Genomic DNA, 27118 nt, shown 5'->3' with positions numbered 1-27118 from the left:
AATAAGCCACAGAGTTATGCAACAGGGCATAAATATACACAGCTGAGGTCTTACTTAAAAAGCTTGTGTTTTGTAACATCAATGTAAGATGGTTTGGTGGATGCAAATGTTACAGAAGACAAATACAACATGAAACGTGTGGTCATGTGGGATTAAGCATGAAGGGCTGTAAAGTCAACAGAGCCTCAGAGAGGGCAAAGGGACAGAGAAAGGAAAAAACACACAGAGATCACGAGAAGCAGATGAGCGAAACGTTACCAGTTTGCCGGCATCCATGGTCTCCTTGAGCCTCTTTCCGAGCTCAGAGCCTGAAGCCACCATGGCCCTCAGCATGTCTCCGGTGCCAGGTGGCAGACGCAGTACTGCTCTGCGAGCGGGGCCTGCAGGGAGGAAGAAGCAGCAGAGATTATCTATGTGGTCCGAGCTACAGACCAAATGACTTTTAACTGTGAGGTCCACTTTACTTCACTTTTGACGAGTTCATGAAACACTGGGAATATTTCTTTCTACAAAGCAAACAAATCAGGAGAAAACTTGGTTTCCTGGTTAATTTGTCAAATATAGTCATGTCAGGGAGGGGGAGTTTTCTGATAATTAAGGTAGTAGCAGTACAGGTTGTGCATTAAACGGTAACATAGTATTTTATATATGATATTTACATGTGTTCCATACTGGAACAAGCAGCAGGGCAAGAAAAAAGACTGAAACTATTAATCAAGTATTGACTCATTTAAGGGTTTCTGTTTTTGTCAATAGATTTATTGTTTCAGCTCTAAATACAATGATCCACCTCATCACAAAGAGGTGGCTCAGACCAGATTCCAACACAGGCTAAAGAAACAAGAGACTGGACACTCAGAGGTAATCACAGAACACGTGTCGGTGTATTTCAACGTGCACGTGTGACTGATGTGATGTAGGGATGTCTCCCGACACAGCCAGCTGAACAAGGTCATTTTGACATGTTTTAGTAATAACATCTGGGCTTCTGTCTCCTACAAAGCTGCAACACAAATTCTGAATTATGCAAGTGTGATACTGGATTTTTGTATCTGTGCTGTGCCACTTGCACAATTGTTTGACAAATTACCTAACGTTCTTTCCAAAAATAATTAGTCCTTTATTAGGGGACCAACCAGAAGCACAGGTTTGACTAAAACAGGTCCTGGTTATCTTCCACATTAAACGCTCTCCTGAACAAATTTACTCACACATAAGTACATACTGCTGTCAAACTGAAGCCATGCCATCATGCACCCTGCCCTAACTAACTGTCCTAGCATTAATTAATAAATCGTAATGCAGCTAACAATTGTTTTAATTATTAATTAATCATTTTTTGTTAGTGTATCACCAAAGAGAGGAAAATATTTTCGTATATTTTTTGTATATTTTGTTCAACCAACAGCTCAAAACTCAAAGATGTTCAGTTTATAATTCTATAAACAGAGACAGACAAACAATATTTGGCAATTCCGCATAAAAATTACTGAAATGATTAATCAGTTATCAAAATAGTCGCTTGACTAATTGTTCCTGCTCTGCACCAAATCACACAGAAGCAGACTGATCAACCGGTTGACAGGTTGACTGTCATTTAACAAGATAAAAACCAAGTATTTCATCACTGCCGCCGTTTTAACTTCATGCTGAAACCACACAAACATATGGTGCACACACACTTCGTAACGCCTCAGACTTTAGGGAGGTTGTTTGGGTAGTTAAATTTATCATGTACCTGCGTGGTAATACAGGTAAAGTCGGGTAGGTTAGCGTTAGCATTAGCTCGTACTAATTCCGACCATGCGCTTTACACTAATGTTTTCCCATGCTAACGGCTAACAGCTAGCTCCGTTAGCTCACCTGAGTCCCCTTCCCGGCTCCGGGTGGTCCGAGCAGGATGGCGCGGATCCCCTCCTGCACTTCGGCTATTGCCTCCTTCAGTTGCGTACTGGGAGCCATGTCTGGACCGGGAGAACCACCGGGGCAGAAACTTTAACAAAGTCTGTCCGTATGGTCCTGGTGACGCCGCAGCCGAGTCGGCCAGGAAAGGAAGTGTCTCCGCCTCCTTTTTGGTACAACGAATTAAATCCCACCCCCTTCTTGGAAAATCCGGCGTTTGATTGGCTGTCAGAGTGTTCTGTCAATTATTGTGCGCGTTGATTGGATGGAACTGGTGCAACGCCTCATAGTGTAACAAACAAGGAATCATCCGGAACCTTTAACATGTAAAGAAATGTTTAGTTATAACCTCCATAAATTTGTTTTGGCGTTTTAAACACAGTCTAGAAATCTTCTAATGCAAGTCAAAGTCATGCATTTAAATTTTTACCTAAAATAATTATTTAGCTTGAACTTCAAGTTGGAAATAATGCTTTATAATGCAAAAATATACACTAAATTAAAGCAAAGTCAATTTGCTGTTGGATTTTTAATGCACGCTCTTAAAGTTTAAACATAATTATGTGTATATTGAAGGTGGGAGGTGCTCATTATTGACCTTGGATTTAAAAAAAAAAAAAAACAATTAAAAAAAAATCTTCATTAAAGGTTCACTTTCTGTGCAAACACCAGCTACGAATATGAGATTCAGACAGAAGCTGTTATTAAAATAAGTCAGTGATTTACAGGCAAAATTATCTAACTATTTTAACAACCAAAATATTCCCCATGTCAGTGCAGAGAGGTTTCTAATTGCTTCTAATGATAATATTAATAAGACCACAGAATATTACATTATAATAATGATAGTTTTAATTTAAATTTTATATCGCAATAAACCTATCAGCCAAAACCAGTTAGGCCTACTTCTTTGTGGCTAAATGGTGTTAACCCTATATCTATATGTCTATCTATCTGTTTATCTCTCCCTGGGCCTGCTGTTTTTGACAAGGAGCAGAAGAGGGCAGCAGTGATAGATGTTGTAATCCAGACTGACAGATAAATCATAAAGAAGGAGAAGATCAAGAAGTACCAGGGGCTGAAACTGGAACAGATGTGGAAGGTGAAGAGGTCCAAAGTGGTCTCTGTCCAGAGGAGTGCAGTCCTAGGTGCAGCTAAGATACTGCTCAGAGCCCTCGACCTCTGGCACAGAGGACCTGAGCTTGAGGAGAACATAAACATTCATCTGCCACATCATTAAAACAGTGCAATCTTCTGCTAGAAAACCTCAGGCCCTGGAATTTATCTGGATGTTACTTAACATGTACCACCCACCTAATCCACCCAGTTGATCCCAATTTGATCGAGCATATATCATATTCTGTCACTTGACATTATATTAGATTAGATGAAAGTTAAAATATAATTTCATCACTTTTTCCATGAAATCTTTAAGATCACATTCTCTGTGCAAGACTTCTTTATCAAAATTTGTTCTGCCTGGACTTTGAGGAAGTGAGAGAAAGAAAAAAAAAACTTTTGGGGAAGAAGATTTGGTTTTTTTTTTTGTTGTTTTTTTTAAGTCCTGCCCATACTCGAATGTGATGGGATGGATTTAAACAGCACTTCAACATCAGTCACCTATTTCATCAGTTTGTAGGCAAACCTAAATGTAGCTTTTTCAGGCGTTCACACACATTGGGAAAATGCCTGAAGCTGACGTACTGTACTCTGATGTCAAGTTCACAAGAGCGAGGGAAAAAGGCAGCGGTGAGTCTTACATTCTTATGCAATGTCTAAGATGTCTAATATACTGATTTCACAAGTTAATATGAGCAAAAAGGAGTGAAAGCCTTATCTTTACAGTACACCACTACAGTGGTTCTGTCTGAAAGTCTTGACTTCCCTCTTAAATTTCTAAGAATACTACTAGAGGTTTTTAAGATAAAAAAACTCCAAACATTTGTAAGAGTTATTTCTTTGTTGGAGTTGAAAGTGAAAGTGAAATATGAAATAATAAACGTGCACTTTATCAGCGGTCATTCCACAGCAGTTTGGGTTTGTGTTTTGTGCTGCAGAGACCACTTCCTTGCCACCTGACACCACTTATTCCGAAGTCAAGCTCTCGAAAACTCAGCCACCCACGGAGCCTCGTGGTAGGTGATAAACAGCCAGCTGATCGACAGAAAATTAGTGACTAGTCATGGTCAGCAACTATCCTGATATTTGTATTATCATGTCAGACATTTTTCAAGCAAATATGATTAAAAACAGAGAGAAATTCCTGCCTCTAAAATGTGAATATTATCTGTTTTTCTTTGTCTTCTATAAAAGTAAACTTCAATATCTTTAGGCAAAGGACATGTAATTATACTGTATGTCTTGTTTTACTCAGACAACATAACAAAACCCTCACATATTCAGTATACACTCAGAAATGATAAAGAAAAATATTTAATCCTCGTGAACTGGACCACGATTAATCAAAATAGTTTTAGATTAAGACGTCACCTTGAAGTTACAACAGGCTTTCTCTTCATTTTCTGTCATTTTTTCTAAAAATAATCAACAGATCAACTGATAATGAATGTCTGTTAGCTGCTGTGTGTAATAAAGTTTAAACAATAATGTGTAAATTGTGTACAGCAAAATACATAATAAAATGTGTAATCTTCCCTAAAACAATTTTATCCAGTGAGTTTGAAACCACTTCATGTTTTGTTCTATGAACCTAAATTAATATTTAGTTTAAATGAAAAGGATGATAAACTGTAAAAGAAAGAAAGAAGAGTGTGTTTGTTTACTGTAAAAACAAGTGAAGAGAAGTTAAAGAATGAGGAACTGACCATGAAGCTTCATTTATATGTTTATAGATATTTGTATGTATGCTGGTTATTTCTTTGTGATGTGTCCTACAGATAAACAGGAAGCTGAAGTTACAGCAGTGACAGATGATGCTGCTCGTGTAGAAAAGGCAGAACCTTTGCATCTGCAACAATCTAAAATGTTTCACTGTAATAGAGAAAAACGTTCCTCAAAAAACAAAACATATAAAGAGCTTCCACAGCTTTAAAGACTCTATGAATGTTATATTATCAAAAGTTCAAACAGCTAAATCTCAGTTCATCACAATGTGTCACAGGAGATGAAAAACAATAAAGTTTGTGACTGATCTCGATCTACAGAAGGACCTGAATTTTTCTCATCATTGTACAGTATAGTCCTGATAATGCATCAGAGGGTGTAGAGTCAGTTTGCTCTGACACTGACTTTGCAGAGGGTTTGTAAGTGATCAGCTGTGGGAATTATTTGTTTTAACTTTCAAGGCTTCATTTGTTTCCATTGCTGCAGGAAAAGGGCCGTTCTCTATAAAATGTACATGATTTTTAATTTTTTTGTGAAACTAAACTTCATGAAGGAGCATTTATTTCAGGGCTGTCAGACTGCATTAGTTTTGGATAGGTGTACCTAATAAACTGACAACATGTGCACGTGACCAAGCCAAGAAACCAAATTAAACCAAAATACATTTTTCTAGATATTGAGGTGAATGTAAACGTCCTGTCTGTCTCGTCTGCTGTTGAACAGGCTCCCAACAATCAGCAGTGCCAAATGAAAGGTCAAAGGTCACATCAGAGAGAGTGGCCCTGGTGCTTCTCAGTCTTCTCCTGGCAGCTGCTGTCATTGCGCTTGGTGTTACCAGTGAGTTTATACAGTTTCATGAAAGTACATTAATTTAGATTTTTTGGTGTTTGAACTTTTCTGACTATTCTTTCTTTTCAGTTCATGAAAATGCTCAAACCATGAAAGAGCTCCAAAAGTTGAAGAAAAATCTCACGGGTAAGCTTGTCAGAGTTTGTGTTTAAAACTGTACACAAGTCTCTGAAAGGTCACTTTAAAATGCTTCACATCTTGGCTTAAACATAGATGGTTTGAAATATTCCTCAGTTTAATTCTTACATTTCAATGATGAAATGAATCTGCTTTTAAATTTATCTCCCTTTGTGATTCTTCTCAACATTTTTGAAAGTTATTTTTCTGTTCAGACAGTCCTGTAACAAGACTGATGAGAGTGAAATCTTTTTAATACTTTTTCATAACAGAGAGACTAAGACAAACTCAGCCTCAGACAAAACCATGCACCACAGTGAAGTGTGAAACTTCACTGCTGTTTCCAAATCACATGTGATTTCTTTGCTGTGATCTCTTCAAAGACGATTCATGTCTGAAGTGTGAAACATGCTGGAAACAACATGGAGGACAGTGTTATTATTTCTCCACCAGCCGTTCATCCTGGGAAGAGAGCAGAAGCTTCTGCCAAAGTGAAGGAGGAGACCTGGTTAAGATAGACAGCAGAAAGGAGCAGGTATAAAACACTGCTGCAGATTCATGTTCTCACATATTTTATCACGTTTCATCATCTCAGCATAGAAAAGTCTCACAGAGGAAATTTCATCCACATTTTCCTCTTCAGAGTTTCCTGGAGAAAACAGTGAGAAAAAAAATGGACCATGATGAGGACAAGTTCTGGATCGGACTGACAGACTCAAAGACAGAGGGTGAATGGTTGTGGGTGGACGACTCACCACTGGACACAAGGTTTGATCTTTGTGAAAACATTTTTGTCCATTTCCTGTTCAAAGTTCAAAGTTTTTACTGATCCACTTCTTTCTGTTCTTCATCTCTTAGTCTGAGTTTTTGGTTTAACACTGAGCCAGACAACTGGACTGAGATTGATCGTGATGGAGAGGACTGTGTGAGGATGGGGGAGAAAGGAGGAGCAACAGATCTGAAGTGCTGGTTTGATAAATCCTGCAAAGCAAATCAGAAATATATTTGTGAGAAACAAGCAGAAACTGGAGAATATATGGTCTCATGTGTCTGAAATCCAGTTAAGCCTGAGTTTAACAATCTGTGACATGATGCTGGTTTTGACCTTGTAAACATTTAAAGATGTCCTCCAGACAGATATTAAAAATACTTTGAATAATATTTTGTGTCTGATTTGTACAGAATCATTCAGCTTGTTATTGATCTTCTTTATTTTTTATTACTTTCTTTTTTCTTTTTCTTTTTATCTATTTAACTGTAGATACAACTGATCCAACATCTACAGTTTATAAATACAACAGAAACTGTGTTTTAACATCTTTGATTCATTTTCTGTTTAATGAAAATAAACAGTCCTGTCTATTCATGTCCTGTTGGTGTTTGATTTGTTTGTATTAAACTGAGCAGACAGAGTGCGACAAGTTTCACTTTTTCCTGCTGTAAAATCTGTTGCAGTTCTCCACCAGTGAGAAAACTACAGATGCTGAGTGAATGAAAAGGTAAAAGAACAAAGAGAGAACAGAGAGCACAGAAATGACAATTAAAACCTTTAACTTGTAAGACACAAAGACACAAAAAGGGAAAAAGCTCATGGTGGAAATAGTTAAGACATAAAAGGACCAGAAGGGGGCGACACGTCCTCATCTGCTCTGACTGTAAATTTGCATCAATGAATATGAAACTGTTCAGATTCAAACTAAATAAAGACTGTTACTTTTTTCTGTCACTGTTACTTTTTGAGGAACTAGATTCTCCTCCCCATCTTTCAGTCTGACAGGAAGTTTGTTTTTTAAGACACTGAGACTGAGACTGATGATCACTCAGTGGTAAAACAGCAGGTGTTGATGGAGCGATGAACGATGGTGTGAATCTTAAAATCCAGGAGAAAAAAATTAATCAGGTGAGTCCTAAATAAAATGCATATATGATTGTTTTTAACATTTTCTGTTTCCACTGTCTGTCTGTCTGTTTACAGCATTTTAATTTGTTGAGACTGAGTGAAACGTATGAGAATCAACAACTGTTGCTTTTTGTTTCAGAGAAAGTTTCCTCATCGACTGACACCACTGACACTGAAGTGAGGATCCTGAGGACTCAGCACAATGAGTCGTCCACAGGGCTACACAGAAGGTAAGAACCAGTGATGTGGTGGTAAATCAACAGGAAGCTGAACTGTGAAAAACAGCCTCCAGGTTAAACACTGAATTCTAGCAAAAGGAAAACAAATAAAATGAAAAATTAATTGAAAGACTGAGTTAAATGTTTAGTGTCAGAAGTTATAAAAAACAACATTGCAGCTCAAAGATGAAAAACAGAGATGTAAACTCCATCTGTTAAATTCACGTGTTGGAAATCTTTCAGTGATTCAGGGAAACTATGAGTAACTTTTAACTGTGCCAAGTAAAAGATGCTTCTTCAGTTTGTTTGGTGCAAAGTAACAAAAACCTAATTTTCTTAGCATTATCTAAAAGAAGACTGCACTGAGCATGTGCAGGGCAGACAGAGACTGACTAAATGTGAGCAGGTTTAGAGTCATTATTAATGAAAAACAGTAGTTTTGTTCATATGTTCATATTTGTGTAAATGGTAAAATGATGAGTTGTGATGAAATCACCACGTCATCAGTGATGCAGTACAGTTGTCACATAAATGAACAAATAAACTGGTCTAGCAGCTTCAGAAAGGAGTTTGATATGTGCTTATAAACTCATGTATCACCACAGTCACGACATGGAAGAAAAAGGACTGGATGTTTTCTGCTAAGATCAGTGAAACACATCTTCTTCTTATAAAGGAAACCAAGTTTGAGGTTTAGCTTTTTATCAGTCGATCACTTGTAACAGATCTTGTCAATTCAAACCTGAATATACTTGGTATTTTAAAAATGCCAACTTGATTGCAATGGCAGCATTTAGATAAAAACATGAACCTCCTTTAAGATCAGTTCTAAGCTGATGAAATCATATCCTGAAACTTAGACAGTCATAGCTTTACCATAAAACTAGAGACATACAGATTATTTGAAGTGTTTGAGGAAAAGTTGTTAGTTTGTATATTTGGGTTGTTGTACAATAACAAAATGTTTTTGCACTGAGGCCCTGTATGTGTGTCTGATGTCATGTGACATCTTTGTCTCCTCTACAGGTTCAACAGGTGAAGCTCCTGGTTCCCAACAAACAAAATCTACCAGAAGGTCAAAGGTCACATCAGAGAGAGTGGCCCTGCTGGTTCTCTGTGCTCTGATGGCAGCTGCTGTCATTGTTATTTACCGTCTCTGTGAGTTTCTACAGTTTCTACATTAAATAATCTACAAACAACTTCATGTGAAGAAAATCACAACAGATCAGTACTTTATGGTTTTATAAAAACCAGGCACTCATTATCTGTTACTGACCTTTACTGACTGCTTCCTGTTTTAAAAAAACAGATTTAGATCATTTCCAAACCAAGAAAAATCTCCAAACACTGAGAGATGAGAATGAAGCTCTGAAAAGAAACCTCACAGGTAAGTCTGTCAGGGTTCACACCTGTGAAAAGCTTCAGTCTCTACAACTTCTCCTGGTCACTTTAACATGTGACACATTTTGGACCAAATCTGGATTGATTATAACGTCTATTAGTTCAATTCCACCAGGTGAAAATGTTTTTATCCTCTTTCATAACAGAGAGACTCAGTGAAACAAAACCATGCACCACAGTGCAGCCTGTTTGCCCAAAACATCCTGAAGTAAAAATAAGTAAGTTACTGATTTTAACTGTCACATATTTGCATCTTCTGATGATGATTAATCAAACATTGATGGACTGACAGATACAGTAACTTAGACTGTAACTGCAGTTGCAGGATAGGTGCCTTGCTCAAGGGCAGTGTTACTGTATCTGTGAAAGAGAAAACAGTCTCTGATTGTCTCAGATTCAAACTCTTTACCTTTTAACTTCCTGCTGCTTCCAAATCACGTGATTTCTTTGCTGTGATCTCTTCAAAGATGATTCATGTCTGAAGTGTGAAACAGGCTGGGAGCAACATGGAGGACAGTGTTATTATTTCTCCACCAGACGTTCATCCTGGAAAGAGAGCAGAAGCTTCTGCAAACGTCGAGGAGGAGACCTGGTTAAGATAGACAGCAGAGAGGAGCAGGTATAAAACACTGCTGCAGATTCATGTTCTCACATATTTTATCATGTTTCATCATCTCAGCACAGAAAAGTCTCACAGAGGAAATTTCATCCACATTTTCCTCTTCAGAGTTTCCTGGAGAAAACAGTGAGAAAAAAAATGGACGTTGCTGACGACTTGTTCTGGATCGGACTGACAGACTCAAAGACAGAGGGTGAATGGTTGTGGGTGGACGACTCACCACTGAACACAAGGTTTGATCTTTGTGAAAACATTTTTGTCCATTTCCTGTTCAAAGTTCAAAGTTTTTATTGATCCACTTCTTTCTGTTCTTCATCTCTTAGTCTGAGTTTCTGGATGTCATGGGAGCCAGACAACTGGACTGGGGAGGATCCTGATGGAGAGAACTGTGCGAGGATGGGGGTGAGAGGAGGAGCAACAGATCTGAAGTGCTGGTTTGATAAATCCTGTAAAGTGAATCAGAAATATATTTGTGAGAAAGAAGCAGAAATTGGAGAATATATGGTCTCATGTGTCTGAATTTGAACAGAATCATTCAGCTTGTTATTGATCTTCTTCAGTTGTGCTACAGCTCACATGTAAAATATTTTATAAACAATTTTCAACCATAAACTTATTTTCCTTTTATTTCATTCTTAATTTTTTTTATTACATTTTCTTTTTCTTTTAATCTTTTCATTTTTTGTGGTCTCACTATGTTTTGAACTTAAAACCATCAAAACTATGGATACAACTGATCCAACAGATACAGTTTATAAATACAACAGAAACTGTGTTTTAACATCTTTGATTCATTTTGTGTTCAATGAAAATAAACAGTCCCTGTCTATTCATGTCCTGTTGGTGTTTGACTGATTTGATGCTTTATGTTGTGCTGAACTTGAAGTGTTGAAAGAGACAAAAGGGGAAAAAGCTCATGGTGGAAATAGTTAAGACATAAAAGGACCAGAAGGGGGCGACACGTCCTCATCTGCTCTGACTGTAAATTTGCATCAATGAATATGAAACTGTTCAGTTTCAAACTAAATAAAAATGGATCAACATCTGTGGCCTCACTGTTACTGAGAATAAATCATTTATTCAAATCTTAATTAGAAATGAATAGTTAAAATTTAATAATTATTCAAACACAACAAAAACCTGGTTTTGAGGAACTAGATTCTCCTCCCCATCTTTCAGTCTGACAGGAAGTTTGTTTTTTAAGACACTGAGACTGAGACTGATGGTCACTCAGTGGTAAAACAGCAGGTGTTGATGGAGCGATGAACGATGGCGTGAATCTTAAAATCCAGGAGAGAAAAATTAATCAGGTGAGTCCTAAATAAAATGCATATATGACTGTTTTTAACATTTTCTGTTTCCACTGTCTGTCTGTCTGTTTATAGCATTTTTATTTGTTGAGACCGAGTGAAACGTGTGAGAATCAACAACTGTTGCTTTTTGTTTTGGAGAAAGTTTCCTCATCGACTGACACCACTGACACTGAAGTGAGGATCCTGAGGACTCAGCACAATGAGTCGTCCACAGGGCTACACAGAAGGTAAGAACCAGTGATGTGGTGGTAAATCAACAGGAAGCTGAACTGTGAAAAACAGCCTCCAGGTTAAACACTGAATTCTAGCCAAAAGCAACAAATGAAAGTGTTGCTCAGCTCTGTTTCTCTGTCAGCGTTTCTGTCTGGCTGGAGTGCCAAACAATGGAAGAAACTGGACTAAATGTTTTCTGCTGTTATCAGTGAAATACATCCTCTTTCATAAAAGGAAGCGGAGTCTGAGGTTTAGTGTTTTTTATCAGTTCATCACTTCAAGCACATTAGTGCCCAGACTCTGTTCTCTCTCTGTCACTTATTGTCACTTATTATTGTTATTATTATTACATACATCTGAACATAGACTGTGTATTTTGCAATGTTGTTTTTCCCTTATCTACAGCAACAGCATCAGTCACACAGGCTTAAAATTAAATATAAGTTTGACTGACCCATTAGTGGCAAAATAACATAACTTTAAAGGGTTTGAAGCAGGTCTGGCAGCTTTTTTTCCTCTTTATCTCTTCTCAGTAAACTGAGAAAGAAGGAAGAAAGAAAGAAAGCTATTGCAATATCATTTTCTTTTTTATCTTTTGAGTTGCACAATGGTTGTACAGTGTCACAATGTTAGCGTAGTTGCAAAATGTTTATACAGAGGTTTTTTGTCATGCTATGTCTCAAACTAAAATAATGGTACAACTACTACATCAACTAGTCTAACAGAAAAACTCAAGATTTTATTAATGTTATTTACCTAATTTAGCTGTAACAAGCTGTGGCATCAGTGTAAGAATATATAGAACCACTGTTTGGTTCAGTTTGTCCGTTCTGGGCTACCGTACCAACATGGTGGTACACCATAATGAACTCTGTGGAAGAGGACACGCTCCTTATGAAGATATAAATGGCTCATTCTAAGCGAACAAAAACACAACAATTATACAGAAAAAACAACCATTCAGTCTGACATTAGGTGGCTGAATATTAGAGTATTCGCATGTCTTTGGACTGTGTGAGGGAACCAGAGTACCCAGAAGAAACCCATGCAAGCACATGGAGAATAAACTGGGGTTCAAACCCAAAACCTCCTAGCTCAAAACAGGGCCCTGTATGTGTGTCTCATGTCATGTGACATCTCTGTTTCCTCTAAATGTTCAACAGGTGAAGCTCCTGGTTCCCAACAAACAAAATCTACCAGAAGGTCAAAGGTCACATCAGAGAGAGTGGCCCTGCTGGTTCTCTGTGCTCTGATGGCAGCTGCTGTCATTGTTATTTACCGTCTCTGTGAGTTTCTACAGTTTCTACGTTAAATAATCTACAAACAACTTCATGTGAAGAAAATCACGACAGATCAGTACTTTGTGGTTTTATAAAAACCAGGCACTCATTATCTGTTACTGACCTTTACTGACTGCTTCCTGTTTTAAAAAAACAGCTTTAGATCATTTCCAAACCAAGAAAAATCTTCAAACACTGAGAGATGAGAATGAAGCTCTGAAAAGAAACCTCACAGGTAAGTCTGTCAGGGTTCACACCTGTGAAAAGCTTCAGTCTCTACAACTTCTCCTGGTCACTTTAACATGTGACACATTTTGGACCAAATCTGGATTGATTATAACGTCTATTAGTTCAATTCCACCAGGTGAAAATGTTTTTATCCTCTTTCATAACAGAGAGACTCAGTGAAACAAAACCATGCACCACAGTGCAGCCTGTTTGCCCAAAACATCCTGAAGTAAAAATAAGTAAGTTACTGATTTTAACTGTCACATATTTGCATCTTCTGATGATGATTAATCAAACATTGATGGACTGACAGATACAGTTGACAGAAAACAGTCTCTGATTGTCTCAGCTTCTCTCAGATTCAAACTCTTTACCTTTAAACTTCCTGCTGCTTCCAAATCACGTGATTTCTTTGCTGTGATCTCTTCAAAGATGATTCATGTCTGAAGTGTGAAACAGGCTGGGAGCAACATGGAGGACAGTGTTATTATTTCTCCACCAGACGTTCATCCTGGGAAGAGAGCAGAAGCTTCTGCAAACGTCGAGGAGGAGACCTGGTTAAGATAGACAGCAGAGAGGAGCAGGTATAAAACACTGCTGCAGATTCATGTTCTCACATATTTTATCACATTTCATCATCTCAGCACAGAAAAGTCTCACAGAAGAAATTTCATCCACATTTTCCTCTTCAGAGTTTCCTGGAGAAAACACTGAGAGAAAAAATGGACCATGATGAGGACAAGTTCTGGATTGGACTGACAGACTCAAAGACAGAGGGTGAATGGTTGTGGGTGGACGACTCACCACTGAACACAAGGTTTGATCTTTGTAAAAACATTTTTGTCCATTTCCTGTTCAAAGTTCAAAGTTTTTATTGATCCACTTCTTTCTGTTCTTCATCTCTTAGTCTGAGTTTTTGGTTTAACACTGAGCCAGACAACTGGACAGTGGAGGATCCTGATGGAGAGAACTGTGTGAGGATGGGGGTGAGAGGAGGAGCAACAGATCTGAAGTGCTGGTTAGATAAATCCTGTAAAGCGTCTCAGAAATATATTTGTGAGAAAAAAAGCAGAAACTAGATGTTATACATGTGCCTGAAAGTTCTCTTATTTTACTTTTATTTTATTCTATTTTTTATTACTTTTTCTTTTTATCTATTTAACTGTAGATACAACTGATCCAACATCTACAGTTTATAAATACAACAGAAACTGTGTTTTAACATCTTTGATTCATTTTCTGTTTAATGAAAATAAACAGTCCCTGTCTATTCATGTCCTGTTGGTGTTTGATTTGTTTGTATTAAACTGAGCAGACAGAGTGCGACAAGTTTCACTTTTTCCTGCTGTAAAATCTGTTGCAGTTCTCCACCAGTGAGAAAACTACAGATGCTGAGTGAATGAAAAGGTAAAAGAACAAAGAGAGAACAGAGAGCACAGAAATGACAATTAAAACCTTTAACTTGTAAGACACAAAGACACAAAAAGGGAAAAAGCTCATGGTGGAAATAGTTAAGACATAAAAGGACCAGAAGGGGGCGACACGTCCTCATCTGCTCTGACTGTAAATTTGCATCAATGAATATGAAACTGTTCAGATTCAAACTAAATAAAGACTGTTACTTTTTTCTGTCACTGTTACTTTTTGAGGAACTAGATTCTCCTCCCCATCTTTCAGTCTGACAGGAAGTTTGTTTTTTAAGACACTGAGACTGAGACTGATGGTCACTCAGTGGTAAAACAGCAGGTGTTGATGGAGCGATGAACAATGGTGTGAATCTCAAAATCTAAATAAAAAAAGTAGGAGGGAGAAAATAAACAGGTGAGTCCTAAATAAAATGCATATATGATTGTTTTTAACATTTTCTGTTTCCACTGTCTGTCTGTCTGTTTATAGCATTTTTATTTGTTGAGACTCAGACAAACGCGTGAGAATCAATAATTGTTGCTTTTTGTTTCAGAGAAAGTTTCCTCATCGACTGACACCACTGACACTGAAGTGAGGATCCTGAAGACTCAGCACAATGAGTCGTCCACAGGGCTACACAGAAGGTAAGAACCAGTGATGTGGTGGTAAATCAACAGGAAGGTGAACTGGGACACAGAGATGACATCAAAAGATAGATGTCAACTCCATCTGTTAAATTCATGTGTCAGTAATCTTTCAATGATTCAGGGAAACAATTCTAGCCTTCTCTTCTCTGACTGCCTGAGTAAACTGTTTGCACAACCTAGACAATCTGGGCTTTGTGGAGTGCTTCTGGGCCCGGCTGCTCCTCTGTCTCACCAGGAGCTAGGCCATTGCATTGTGGCGTCTGCAATCTCTCCTTGCATTTCATCCTCAATTGGTGGATCTTTAGGCTTTTCTTGCTCTTGCGGATCTTGCCGCACAACTCCTCTATACTCGCCCTCGTTTGTCCGTTACTGTTCACTGTTAACCTTGAATCCGTCTGGCTGGGGTGCTCATCACTGGGTATAACGCCTGTCTTCTATCTGTAGCCTATTCCTGATAGTCTCTGGTTTCTCCAGATAGTTGTGATGACACATCGACTGATGCTAAGCTAGGGCACATCATCAGTGATGCAGTATAGTTGTCACATAAATAAACAAACGGTCTTGCAGATTCAAGTCAAGAAATGGAAGAAAAAGGACAAAATGTTTCCTGCTGCTATCAGTGAAATACTTCCTCCTCTTACAAAGGAAGACAAGTTTGAGGTTTAGCTTTTTTATCTGTTGATCATGTGTAATAGATCTTGTCAGTTTAAACTTTTTTAAACTTGGAGTTTAAAACAGGCCTAGTTCATTGCTACAGCAGCATTTAGATTTCCTTTCAAGATCAATTCTAAGCTGATGAAACCATATCCGGAAAGTTGTTAGTTTTTATATTTAGGTTGTTGTACAATGACAAAGTGTTTGTGCACCAGGGCCCTGTATGTGTGTCTCATGTCATGTGACATCTGTTTCCTCTAAATGTTCAACAGGTGAAGCTCCTGCCTCTCAACAAACAAAATCTACCAGAAGGTCAAAGGTCACATCAGAGAGAGTGGCCCTGCTGGTTCTCTGTGCTCTGATGGCAGCTGCTGTCATTGTTATTTACCGTCTCTGTGAGTTTCTACAGTTTCTATGGACAATAACATATAAACAACTCACCACCTTCACATGATGAAAATCACAACAGTTACAGTAATTTCCAAATCAAGACAAATCTCCAAACACTGAGAGATGAGAATGAAGCTCTGAAAAGAAACCTCACAGGTAAGTCTGTCAGGGTTCACACCTGTGAAAAGCTTCAGTCTCTACAAATTTGTCCAGTCACTTTAACATGAAACAATTTGACTGGTGTGAAATATTTTTGTTACTTATTTGTTCAGGTTCTGAAAAAAAGAGACTGATGAAATTTTTTATCCTCTTTCATAACAGAGAGACTCAGTGAAAAAAAACCACACACCACAGTGCAGCCTGTGTCTTCAAAACCTCCTGAAGTAAAAGGTAAGTTATTGTTTTTTTTTCCTGTCACATATTTGCATCTTGGATTAAATTTAGATGATCTGAAATATTCCTCAGTTTAATTTTAAAAGTTTATTACTGATATGAATCTGCTTTCAAAAGTATCTCTTTGTGTTTCCTCTCAACATTTTTGATTCATGTGAAAGTTATTTTTCTGTTCAGATTCCTGTAAAGAGACAGATGGAAGTGAAATCTTTTTTATCTTCTTTCATAACAGAGAGACTCAGTGAAACAAAACCACACACCACAGTGCCCCCTGTTTGCCCAAGACATCCAGAGGTAAAAATAAGTAAGTTACAGATTTTTTTTGTCACATATTTTCATCTTCTTATGATGATTAATCAAACAGTGATGGACTGACAGATACAGTTGACAGAAAACAGTCTCTGATTGTCTCAGCTTCTCTCAGATTCAAACTCTTTACCTTTAAACTTCCTGCTGCTTCCAAATCACATGTGATTTCTTTGCTGTGATCTCTTCAAAGATGATTCATGTCTGAAGTGTGAAACAGGCTGGGAGCAACATGGAGGACAGTGTTATTATTTCTCCACCAGACGTTCATCTTGGAAAGAGAGCAGAAGCTTCTGCAAACGTCGAGGAGGAGACCTGGTTAAGATAGACAGCAGAGAGGAGCAGGTATAAAACACTGCTGCAGATTCATGTTCTCACATATTTTATCATGTTTCATCATCTCAGCACAGAAAAGTCTCACAGAGGAAATTTCATCCACATTTTCCTCTTCAGAGTTTCCTGGAGAAAACAGTGAGAAAAAAAATGGACCATGATGAGGACTTGTTCTGGATCGGACTGACAGACTCAAAGACAGAGGGTGAATGGTTGTGGGTGGACGACTCACCACTGAACACAAGGTTTGATTTTTGTGAAAACATTTTTGTCCATTTCCTGTTCAAAGTTCAAAGTTTTTATTGATCCACTTCTTTCTGTTCTTCATCTCTTAGTCTGAGTTTTTGGATGACATGGGAGCCAGACAACTGGACAGTGGAGGATCCTGATGGAGAGAACTGTGCAAGGATAGGGGCGATAAGAGATTATGACCTGATCCGCTGGTATGATAGATCCTGTAAAGTGAATCAGAAATATATTTGTGAGAAAGAAGCAGAAACTGGAGAATATATGGTCTCATGTGTCTGAAATCCAGTTAAGCCTGAGTTTAACAATCTGTGACATGATGCTGGTTTTGACCTTGCAAACATTTAAAGATCTCCTCCAGACAGATATTAAAAATACTTTGAATAATATTTTGTGTCTGATTTGAACAGAATCATTCAGCTTGTTATTGATCTTCTTCAGTTGTGCTAAAGCTCACATGTAAAATATTTTATAAACAATTTTCTACCATAAACTTTTCTTTTTATTTCATTATTATTTTCTTTTTTTTTTAAATTAATTACATTTTTCTTTTTCTTTTTCTTTTTTTGTGTTCTCACTCTCACTCAACATCTACAGTTTATAAATACAACAGAAACTGTGTTTTAACATCTTTGATTCATTTTCTGTTTAATGAAAATAAACAGTCCCTGTCTATTCATGTCCTGTTGGCGTTTGACTGATTTGATGCTTTATGTTGTGCTGAACTTGAAGTGTTGAAAAACACAAAAAGGGAAAAAGCTCATGGTGGAAATAGTTAAGACATAAAAGGACCAGAAGGGGGCGACACGTCCTCATCTGCTCTGACTGTAAATTTGCATTAACGGATATGAAACTGTTCAGTTTCAAACTAAATAAAAATAGATCAACATTTTGTTTGTGGCCTCACTGTTACTAAGAATAAATCATTTATTAAAGTCATTATTAAAAATTTATTTAAAATCTAAATCAACATTAACATTTTTGAGGAACTAGTTTCTCATCTTTCAGTCTGACAGGAAGTTTTTTTTTAAAACTGAGAGCTATATAAGCAATAAAGTCACTGAGACTGAGACTGATGGTCACTCAGTGGTAAAACAGCAGATGTTGATGGAGCACTGAACAGTGGTGTGAATCTAAAAAGAGAGATTAATCCGGTGAGTCCTATCTATCTGTTATGTTATTAGTTTTTAAAAAATTACTTAATTAAAAATATTAAGTAATTAATTATTATATAAAGTAATTTGATTTAATTTACATTAAATATACCTTGGGACACCAGATAGCCAATTCCCTAAATCAGTCTCTTAAAGAATACTAACTATCAATATGGAACATTTGATTAATAATTAAGTTAATAACTACAACCAAAATTAACCTATTAATAGTTAGTAAAAGTTGAAGAATTTGGAGTTCTACAGCGTAGAGATTGGTAATATTCACCTTTACACAACATTTAACAGACCAGCAAAACAAATGAACAATGGCAAAATGAAATGACAAAACACAAAATCTAACCTAATCCACAAACACTATTTACAGGTGTGCGTGAGTGTCTGTGGGAAATTAGACAATGGCGGGATGGCTGATTTGAGATAGCTCCTTTGTCGTGAGTCGCATGGGTTAAAACAAAGGAGCTAAAATCAAGGTGCTGGTATCAAAAGATGGCCTGTGGGGGAGGTTAACAAAGCAGTACTCCTTTTTTCCAATCAATGTTTTTTTGTTTGTTTGTTTTTTTTAAAATTAAACTTGAATTTCGTATATTCATACAAAGTACAAATCCATATAACTTCAAATGTAAAACAGGCATTGGAGTGAAAGAATGAAAACATACATAACATAAAGGGAAAGGAAATAAAATAATTAAGAGAATACAAAAGAAATAAAGAAATAAAAAATAGAGGGTGGAGTCATAGGAGTTTTTCTTTAATCAAGTTTGAGTTCCTTTATCAAATTGCAGTAGTGTAGAATTTTGGTTGTGTTTTCAAGAAGCTACATTTTTGTGAGAAAATTTCCCAAGGATATTGATTGTGTTTACTGCCAAGTCATGTGATCCATTTCCTAAAAAATACCAAAGATGACATTTTCTTTGGATAGTTCAGGGAGATTAATAATTTTAGGAAATAAACAGTAATGCAAATCTTCCCAAAAGATAACAGCTACTTAACATACGTTTTGTAGTTTCAGTATTTAAGTGTTAATTATTACGATCTACAGCAAAACACTGTCTTAAAAATTCTCCAGAAGGATAAACTCCATTGATCATTTTAAAGTGAACCTCTTTTGCTTTTGGTGCAATTGGAAACTTCGGCAAATTTGATGTAAATTTTTGAAACTGAAATTGAGTTTTTGTTTGATGAGTAAGGATATAATTCTGAATTGTGATGTTAAGCAATTTTAAACCTGAGAGAGGATGTCCATTCATCAAAAGCTCAGGAACCTGCGGACTTACATTATTTAGACATAAAGTAAAGGACAACAAAATTATAGATTGTGGGGTGGCTTTGACAACCTTATTATACTCTTTTTGGTCATTTAAATTAAAAAAATCCTGTTATATAGGTTATAATATTATCAATATGTTCTTTATTTCTAATATACACACACAATGATTCTACGAGTGTCCACCCTCATACTTCTAATCTAATCCCAGTACAAAATAATGTGAATTTAGCGGTATATCTATCCCAAATACTTTCTTAATCTCACCTTGGACTGACAACCAAAAAGTTGAGATTTTTGGGCACAACCATATGAAATGACTATATGTACCACAGGTATTTTTAAATTTCCAACATAGTGGGGAGCATGTAGGGTCTTATTTACACCGAATAGCTGGGGTTACATGTAGTCTGTGAATAATTTCATATTGGGTCTCATAAAATTTAATAGAGCATGTGATTTTCTTTGCATTCAATAGGATGTTTTGCCACATATCATCATCACCCAAACGGGACTCAAAATCTTCCTCCCAAGACATTTTATTCTTTATAGCAGAGAGGTTAACATTTGATTGCGTATATAACTTATAATTTTCTTCATTAGAAAAGAAGCTTTCAATAATATCTTTTCCAATTGATTCATATGCCTTAAATATTGGTATGGATTGGATGTAACTCTATTGTAACTAGATAATATGCATTTCCTGCAGAAAATGCGTGTGAATGCTTCAAGCATTCGCACTATTGCTCTTCTATTTCATTATTATTATTATTATTAGTAATGCTATTTTTAAAAAAGTATAAGCATCCACTGCTAGACTCAAACCGGCAATCTCGTGGTTCAACTTCTCTACCCATTGCGCCAAGGAAGACAGAGTACTACAAGGTGTTACAGTGAATTGTAGTGATAGTAAAATTGCAAAATTGCATAAATAGCAAAATTGCAAAAAGCGCAAAGTATTCATAACAATATCTATTATTATTATCATTATTGTTAGCGTTGCTTTTCTCAGGAGGTGTTTTTCATATTTGTCTGGGTCGGGACTTGAACACCATGGGTTGGTAGGCATCCGTGTTACCGATCTCGCCACTGAAGTCCACAGGATAAAGCCTGGCAATAAAACCAGTTGTAGTGATAGTACAATTGCAAAATTGCAAAATTGTTATAAATAGCAAAATAGCATAAAAGCGTAAAAAGTTGAATAAGCAAAACAGTATAAAGCTTCAAAAGTGGTTTTTACAGCATAAAGTGCAGTGTCTGAAGCGGGGATCAAACCGGGGACCTTGGGACTGGGAAAGCTCCCATAGGGTCCCATTCATTTTTTAATCCATAAAAAAAATCATATAAAATCATAGAAGCATAGGATCAGAAAGTTGAATACATTCTGGAATGTCCAGGAGAAGCTGAACGTTTTGATACCTGAATGGTGTATGTAGCATGAAGTGTGCAGGACTAGTTAGGGACCGAAAAAGATACGGAAAAATAATAAAATAGAATAGCAAAAAAAAGGTGTTTGAGGAAGACTGAATTCTGTCCTAAATTGTGAAAAAGATTTAAGAGTCCCATCTGAACAAGACTGCACAAAATTCAGATTAGATCAAATTGGTGCCAGAACAGAGTGTTGATTCATTATCTCAAAATGCCTACAAAGCTGATTCCAAGTTTTGAGAGTATTTCTGATAGTTTTCTAAATCCCCTGTAGTCCATCCATCCATTATCTATACTGCTTATCCGTGAGGGGTCGGAGAGCGGACTCACATTGATAGTACATTGTATTGGGAAGTGCTATCCCCCATTTCCTTCACGACTTGGTCTGAATTAAATTTGATCATATTTTCAAAATTAACAGTATCAAAAATACCTAGAGATTTAAACCCATTGGGAGACAACTTCAAAGGAATGTATTTCAGTAAATGAGAGGATCTCAAATTCCCAAGTGAAGTCCCAAAAATTTTACAGAACTAATCTTATATCCAGAGAACAACTCAAACTCATTAATTATCTTGATAATAGCTGGGACTGAGGACACGGGATTGCTCAAAAATAAAATGTCATCAGCGTACAGGTTTAGTTTGGATACCACTAATTCTAGAACAAGATCTAATCACTTCTGCTAAGGGCTCCATTACTAATGCAAATAATAAAGGAGATAAAGGGCAACCTTGTTTTGTACTTTTACTTATTAAGAATGGAGAAGACATTGTGCCATTAATAGAGGCTATTGTTTGTGGTGCTGAATATAGCAATTTGATCCCATCCATAAAACTCTCAACAAAAAGAAAAACACTACAGCATTTTTAAAAATTATTTTTTGCCCAGTTACATCACCAAGTCCATGGGTGTGAGAATTAACAATTGTTTCTTTCTGTTTCAGAGAAAGTTTCCTCATCGACTGACACCGAAGTGAAGATCCTGAGAACTCAGCACAATGAATCGTCCACGGGGCTACAAAGAAGGTAAGAACCAGTGATGTGGTGGTAAATCAACAACTAGTGGCTGTTTGCCTGTCATCAGGCTCTCTTAAAATAGAGTATTGATCCTGTAAATGACTGTATCATCATGAAAGATCAATAATTAATAAATCAAAAGATTGATTTAAACCTCTCTCTGACAGAAAGTGCTGTTTTCAGGAGTTTGTGTAAAGTTGTCGCAGCTGCTAAAAGATGACAGATAAATATCAACAAAGACAGAGATGTCATCTACAACTGTCAAATTCATGTGGTGGTAAAGTTTCTATTATTCAGGGTCAGTTTAATAACTTATACATGAACCAAATCAAAGAGTATTCTGAGGCTTAATTCAGCTTTGTGCTGATTTCCCTTTATGAAATTTTTGTTTTCATAGAGATGTCAGTTTATATTTATGTAAAGGGTACAGTGATGCACAGCGAATAGCAGCTATCATCAGTTATTACTGTAAACAAAAGGCAGTTTGAAGTTAAACTTCTTCATCAGTTCATCAAAGCTCATTAGAAAGATTTAGGGAAAAGCCTGTTCTATTAAAAGGTTTTAAATCATATATTTCTGAATCATATTACAAATATATTTGAAGAGTTTTAGGAATTTAAATTGGAAATGTGTTTAGTTTGTTTCTCTGTTTCTCATCTGATCATAACTGAGAAAATCAGCTCTACTGCTTCCACAGCATCAGTTACACAGGGGTCAGCTGAGATGAGAGAAAAACGTAGGCATCAAGCAAGTCCTTTCTGTTCGTATAATGCTGTGGAGATGGTGTGAGATGAAGCAGTGATGTTTGTGTGTCATGGAAAAATCTGCACTAAATGCACCACAGACTCAAATGCTCTCACAAACAAACACTGTAGGTTACCACAGTGGTAAAGGAAACTGTGGGTGCCAAATTATGTGAACAACATTGGTAATGAGGTTGAGCACTTCATTGGAGGAATGCTGTTTGTTTGTGTGTTGCAGCAAAACATGTTTTCCTGTTTTAATAATCTACAATAAAATGAACATCTGTGTAATCTAACACCATCTAATACAAAAGCACTGCAAGGAAGTGACACTTATGATGTCAGAGAGCCGCTAGTTTCACTGATAATATCAGTTCATGTGCTGTTGACAATAGTGGAGGAAGGACTGTGATCTTTTTGTTGTGCAAAATAAGCAATACCACAGAGTAGAAGTACTTCACTGATAATTCAAGCAGCTTAACAGTAACCTAAGTCAGTTCAGAGGAACTTCAGGTCAAGGCTAGAGACCGGTGTCACCTGTCATGGAGCCCAGCAGATGTGTGATGGCACGGCGTGCAGAGTTTGATGACTGGTCAAAGCATTACTCAAAATGAACACTGGGCTCCTCGAGGACTATTCACCAATATTTGGGCACATTTACATAACACTATGCACATAACAACTATTGCTGGTCAAGGTGGAGCTAATTTTAACAATGTACTGCTGAGTAAGTAATCTATAAAAACAAACTGTAATTTATTAGTTGGTTATATTTTGTATTAATAATCTGAATCTGTAAAGTAACTAAAATGTAATGGATTTAAAAGTAGAATTTTCACTTCTGAGATACAATGAAATATAAATATGAAGGGCTAGAAAATTTAAATATTCAAGTAAAGTATTGTTCACCACTGGTTATTGAACAATAATTGAATACATTTCAATTATCACCCTCTGTGCATATCTAAACATGTGTCTCATGTCATGTGTCTCCTCTACAGGTTCAACAGGTGAAGCTCTTGCCTCTCAACAAACAAAATCTACCAGAGGGTCAAAGTTCACATCAGAGAGAGTGGCCCTGATGGTTCTCTGTGCTCTGATGGCAACTGCTGCCATTGTTATTTATGGTCTCTGTGAGTTTCTAGAGTTTCTACATGAAATAATAAACAAGTAATTTCATGTGAAGAAAATCACGACAGATCAGTACTTTATGGTTTTATAAAAATCAGTCATTATTGTTCATTATCTATTACTGACCTTTACTGACTACTTCCTGTTTTTAAAACCAGATTTAGATAATTTCCTAACTCTCCAAACACTGAGAGATGAGAATGAAGCTCTGAAAAGAAACCTCACAGGTAAGTCTGTCAGGGTTCACACCTGTGAAAAGCTTCAGTCTCTACAACCTTGTCCAGTCACTTTAACATGTGACAGATTTTGGACAAAATCTGGATTGTTTATAACCTCTATTAGTTCAATTCCACCAGGTGAAAATGTTTTTATCCTCTTTCATAACAGAGAGACTCAGTGAGACAAAACCATGCACCACAGTGCAGCCTGTGTCTTCAAAACCTCCTGAAGTAAAAGGTAAATTATTGTTTTTTTCCTGTCACTTATTTGCATCTTGGATTAAATTTAGATGATCTGAAATATTCCTCAGTTTAATTCTAAAAGTTGATTCCGGATATGAATCTGCTCTCAAATGTATCTCTTTGTGTTTCCTCTCAACATTTTTGACTTGTGTGAAAATTATTTTTCTGTTCAGATTCCTGTTAAGAGGCTGATGAAAGTGAAATCTTTTTTATCCTCTTTCATAACAGAGAGACTCAGTGCAACAAAACCACACACCACAGTGCAGCCTGTGTCCACAAAACCTCCTGAAGTAAAAGGTAAGTTATTGTTTTTTTCCTGTCACATATTTGCATCTTGGATTAAATTTAGATTATCTGAAATATTCCTCAGTTTAATTCTAAAAGTTTATTACTGATATGAATCTGCTTTCAAATATATCTATTTCTGTTTCCTCTCAACATTTTTGACTCATGTGAAAGTTATTTTTCTGTTCAGACGGTCCTGTAAAGAGGATGATGAAAGTGAAATCTTTTTTATCCTCTTTCATAACAGAGAGAAGTGAAACAAAACCATGCATCACGGTGCCCCCTGTTTGCCCAACACCTCCGGAAGTAAAAATAAGTAAGTTACAGATTTTTTTTGTCACATATTTTCATCTTCTGATGATGATTAATCAAACAGTGATGGACTGACAGATACAGTTGACAGAAAAAAGTCTCTGATTGAATCTGAAAGAATCTGAGACAAACTCTTTACCTTTAAACTTCCTGCTGCTTCCAAATCACATGTGATTTCTTTGCTGTGATCTCTTCAAAGATGATTCATGTGTGAGGTGTGAAACAGGCTGGGAGCAACATGGAGGACAGTGTTATTATTTCTCCACCAGACGTTCATCCTGGAATGAGAGCAGAAGCTTCTGCCAAAGTGAAGGAGGAGACCTGGTTAAGATAGACAGAAGAGAGAAGCAGGTATAAAACACTGCTGCAGATTCATGTTCTCACATCTCAGCACAGAAACGTCTCACAGAGGAAATTTCATCCACATTTTCCTCTTCAGAGTTTGCTGGAGAAAACAGTGAGAGACAAAATGGACCATGTTGAGGACTTGTTCTGGATCGGACTGACAGACTCAAAGACAGAGGGTGAATGGTTGTGGGTGGATGACTCACCACTGAACACAAGGTTTGATCTTTGTGAAAACATTTTTGTCCATTTCCTGTTCAAAGTTCAAAGTTTTTATTGATCCACTTCTTTCTGTTCTTCATCTCTTAGTCTGAGTTTCTGGATGTCATGGGAGCCAGACAACTGGAGAGGGGAGGATCCTGATGGAGAGAACTGTGCGAGGATGGGGGTGAGAGGAGGAGCAACAGATCTGAAGTGCTGGAATGATATATCCTGTAAAGCGAATGAGAAATATATTTGTGAGAAACAAGCAGAGAACGGACGTTGGTCATGTATCTGAAATCCAGTTAAGCCTGAGTTTAACAATCTGTGACATGATGCTGGTTTTGACCTTGCAAACATTTAAAGATCTCCTCCAGACAGATATTAAAAAGTACTTTGAATAATATTTTGTGTCTGATTTGAACAGAATCATTCAGCTTGTTATTGATCTTCTTCATTCTTTTTATTTTTTATTATTTTTTAATTACATTTTAATTTTTTGTGGTCTCATTATGTTTTGAACTTAAAACCATCAAAACTGTAGATACAACTGATCCAACATCTACAGTTTATAAATACAACAGAAACTGTGTTTTAACATCTTTGATTCATTTTCTGTTTAATGAAAATAAACAGTCCCTGTCTATTCATGTCCTGTTGGTGTTTGACTGATTTGATGCTTTATGTTGTGCTGAACTTGAAGTGTTGAAAGAGACAAAAGGGGAAAAAGCTCATGGTGGAAATAGTTAAGACATAAAAGGACCAGAAGAGGGCGACACGTCCTCATCTGCTCTGACTGTAAATTTGCATGAATGAATATGAAACTGTTCAGGTTCAAACTAAATAAAAATGGATCAACATCTGTGGCCTCACTGTTACTGAGAATAAATCATTTATTCAAATCTTAATTAGAAACGAATAGTTAAAATTGAATAATTATTCAAACACAACAAAAATCTGGTTTTGAGGAACTAGATTCTCCTCCCCATCTTTCAGTCTGACAGGAAGTTTGTTTTTTAAGACACTGAGACTGAGACTGATGGTCACTCAGTGGTAAAACAGCAGGTGTTGATGGAGCGATGAACAATGGTGTGAATCTTAAAATCCAGGAGAGAAAAATTAAACAGGTGAGTCCTAAATAAAATGCATATATGACTGTTTTTAACATTTTCTGTTTCCACTGTCTGTCTGTCTGTTTATAGCATTTTTATTTGTTGAGACTGAGTGAAACGTATGAGAATCAACAACTGTTGCTTTTTGTTTCAGAGAAAGTTTCCTCATCGACTGACACCACTGACACTGAAGTGAGGATCCTGAAGACTCAGCACAATGAGTCGTCCACAGGGCTACACAGAAGGTAAGAACCAGTGATGTGGTGGTAAATCAACAGGAAGGTGAACTGTGACACAGAGATGACGACAAAAGACAGATGTCTATGATTCTAGTCTTCTCTTCTCTGACTGCCTGAGTAAACTGTTTGCACAACCTAGACAA

The 27118-nt window shown here is 36.9% G+C and overlaps 3 protein-coding genes across 15 annotated transcripts; all 3 read left to right on the top strand.

Moving 5' to 3' along the window:
• Positions 1-3465: 3465 nt before the first annotated feature.
• Positions 3466-14158, top strand: LOC108887124 (CD209 antigen-like protein E). 7 transcript variants are annotated; one of them, XM_018682315.2, is made up of 8 exons: positions 6784-7612; positions 7752-7842; positions 8857-8988; positions 9140-9217; positions 9378-9449; positions 9699-9850; positions 9959-10083; positions 10174-10471. In XM_018682315.2, exons 2-8 carry the CDS (start codon positions 7815-7817, stop codon positions 10367-10369), a joined length of 783 nt encoding a protein of 260 aa, XP_018537831.1. In that variant the 5' UTR covers positions 6784-7612; positions 7752-7814; the 3' UTR covers positions 10370-10471. The 7 variants fall into 7 exon arrangements, with proteins under 7 accessions (XP_050923134.1, XP_050923138.1, XP_050923137.1 ...); XM_051067177.1 differs by lacking the exons at positions 6784-7612; positions 7752-7842; positions 8857-8988; positions 9140-9217; positions 9378-9449 and adding exons at positions 3466-3651; positions 3960-4037; positions 5470-5583; positions 5665-5721; XM_051067181.1 differs by lacking the exons at positions 6784-7612; positions 7752-7842; positions 8857-8988; ... (3 more) ...; positions 9959-10083; positions 10174-10471 and adding exons at positions 3469-3651; positions 3960-4037; positions 5470-5583; ... (2 more) ...; positions 13577-13701; positions 13792-14158.
• LOC108887128 (CD209 antigen-like protein E) lies at positions 11023-17939 on the top strand. Of its 2 annotated transcripts, XM_051067174.1 has the most exons (9): positions 11023-11160; positions 11306-11390; positions 12540-12662; positions 12814-12891; positions 16304-16372; positions 16608-16679; positions 16875-17026; positions 17135-17259; positions 17350-17939. In XM_051067174.1, the coding sequence occupies exons 2-9, from the start codon at positions 11363-11365 to the stop codon at positions 17540-17542; spliced, it is 840 nt and encodes a 279-aa protein (XP_050923131.1). In that variant the 5' UTR covers positions 11023-11160; positions 11306-11362; the 3' UTR covers positions 17543-17939. The 2 variants fall into 2 exon arrangements, with proteins under 2 accessions (XP_050923131.1, XP_050923132.1); XM_051067175.1 differs by lacking the exon at positions 16304-16372 and having other exon boundaries at positions 11024-11160.
• Positions 17940-18312: 373 nt separating this feature from the next.
• LOC108887127 (C-type lectin domain family 4 member C) lies at positions 18313-25967 on the top strand. 6 transcript variants are annotated; one of them, XM_018682320.2, is made up of 10 exons: positions 18313-18414; positions 22080-22155; positions 23891-24022; positions 24179-24247; positions 24408-24476; positions 24710-24778; positions 25014-25082; positions 25278-25429; positions 25518-25642; positions 25733-25967. In XM_018682320.2, exons 2-10 carry the CDS (start codon positions 22128-22130, stop codon positions 25920-25922), a joined length of 903 nt encoding a protein of 300 aa, XP_018537836.2. In that variant the 5' UTR covers positions 18313-18414; positions 22080-22127; the 3' UTR covers positions 25923-25967. The 6 variants fall into 6 exon arrangements, with proteins under 6 accessions (XP_018537836.2, XP_050923130.1, XP_050923129.1 ...); XM_051067173.1 differs by having other exon boundaries at positions 18318-18414; positions 22076-22155; XM_051067169.1 differs by lacking the exons at positions 18313-18414; positions 22080-22155 and adding an exon at positions 23233-23616 and having other exon boundaries at positions 23891-24016.
• Positions 25968-27118: the final 1151 nt, after the last annotated feature.

This window comes from Lates calcarifer, unplaced genomic scaffold, assembly GCF_001640805.2.
Source record: "Lates calcarifer isolate ASB-BC8 unplaced genomic scaffold, TLL_Latcal_v3 _unitig_1208_quiver_1037, whole genome shotgun sequence".
Lineage (NCBI taxonomy): Eukaryota > Metazoa > Chordata > Actinopteri > Centropomidae > Lates > Lates calcarifer.
Note: the sequence above shows the minus strand (reverse complement) of the source record. Positions and strands in the feature narration are given on the sequence as shown.

Bases quoted from the DNA above. Each gene is read 5' to 3' on its own strand.
- LOC108887124 (XM_051067177.1), top strand. From the start codon at position 3,588: ATGCCTGAAGCTGACGTACTGTACTCTGATGTCAAGTTCACAAGAGCG. The intron at 4,038-5,469 runs GTAGGTGATAAA...GCTGTTGAACAG, and splicing joins GCCACCCACGGAGCCTCGTG to GCTCCCAACAATCAGCAGTG. The intron at 9,851-9,958 runs GTATAAAACACT...TTTCCTCTTCAG, and splicing joins TAGACAGCAGAGAGGAGCAG to AGTTTCCTGGAGAAAACAGT.
- LOC108887128 (XM_051067174.1), top strand. From the start codon at position 11,363: ATGAGTCGTCCACAGGGCTACACAGAAG. The intron at 17,027-17,134 runs GTATAAAACACT...TTTCCTCTTCAG, and splicing joins TAGACAGCAGAGAGGAGCAG to AGTTTCCTGGAGAAAACAGT. The intron at 17,260-17,349 runs GTTTGATTTTTG...TTCATCTCTTAG, and splicing joins GACTCACCACTGAACACAAG to TCTGAGTTTTTGGATGACAT.
- LOC108887127 (XM_051067168.1), top strand. From the start codon at position 23,475: ATGACTGGTCAAAGCATTACTCAAAATGAACACTGGGCTCCTCGAGGA. The intron at 23,617-23,890 runs GTAAGTAATCTA...TCTCCTCTACAG, and splicing joins TTTTAACAATGTACTGCTGA to GTTCAACAGGTGAAGCTCTT. The intron at 24,477-24,709 runs GTAAATTATTGT...CTTTCATAACAG, and splicing joins AAAACCTCCTGAAGTAAAAG to AGAGACTCAGTGCAACAAAA.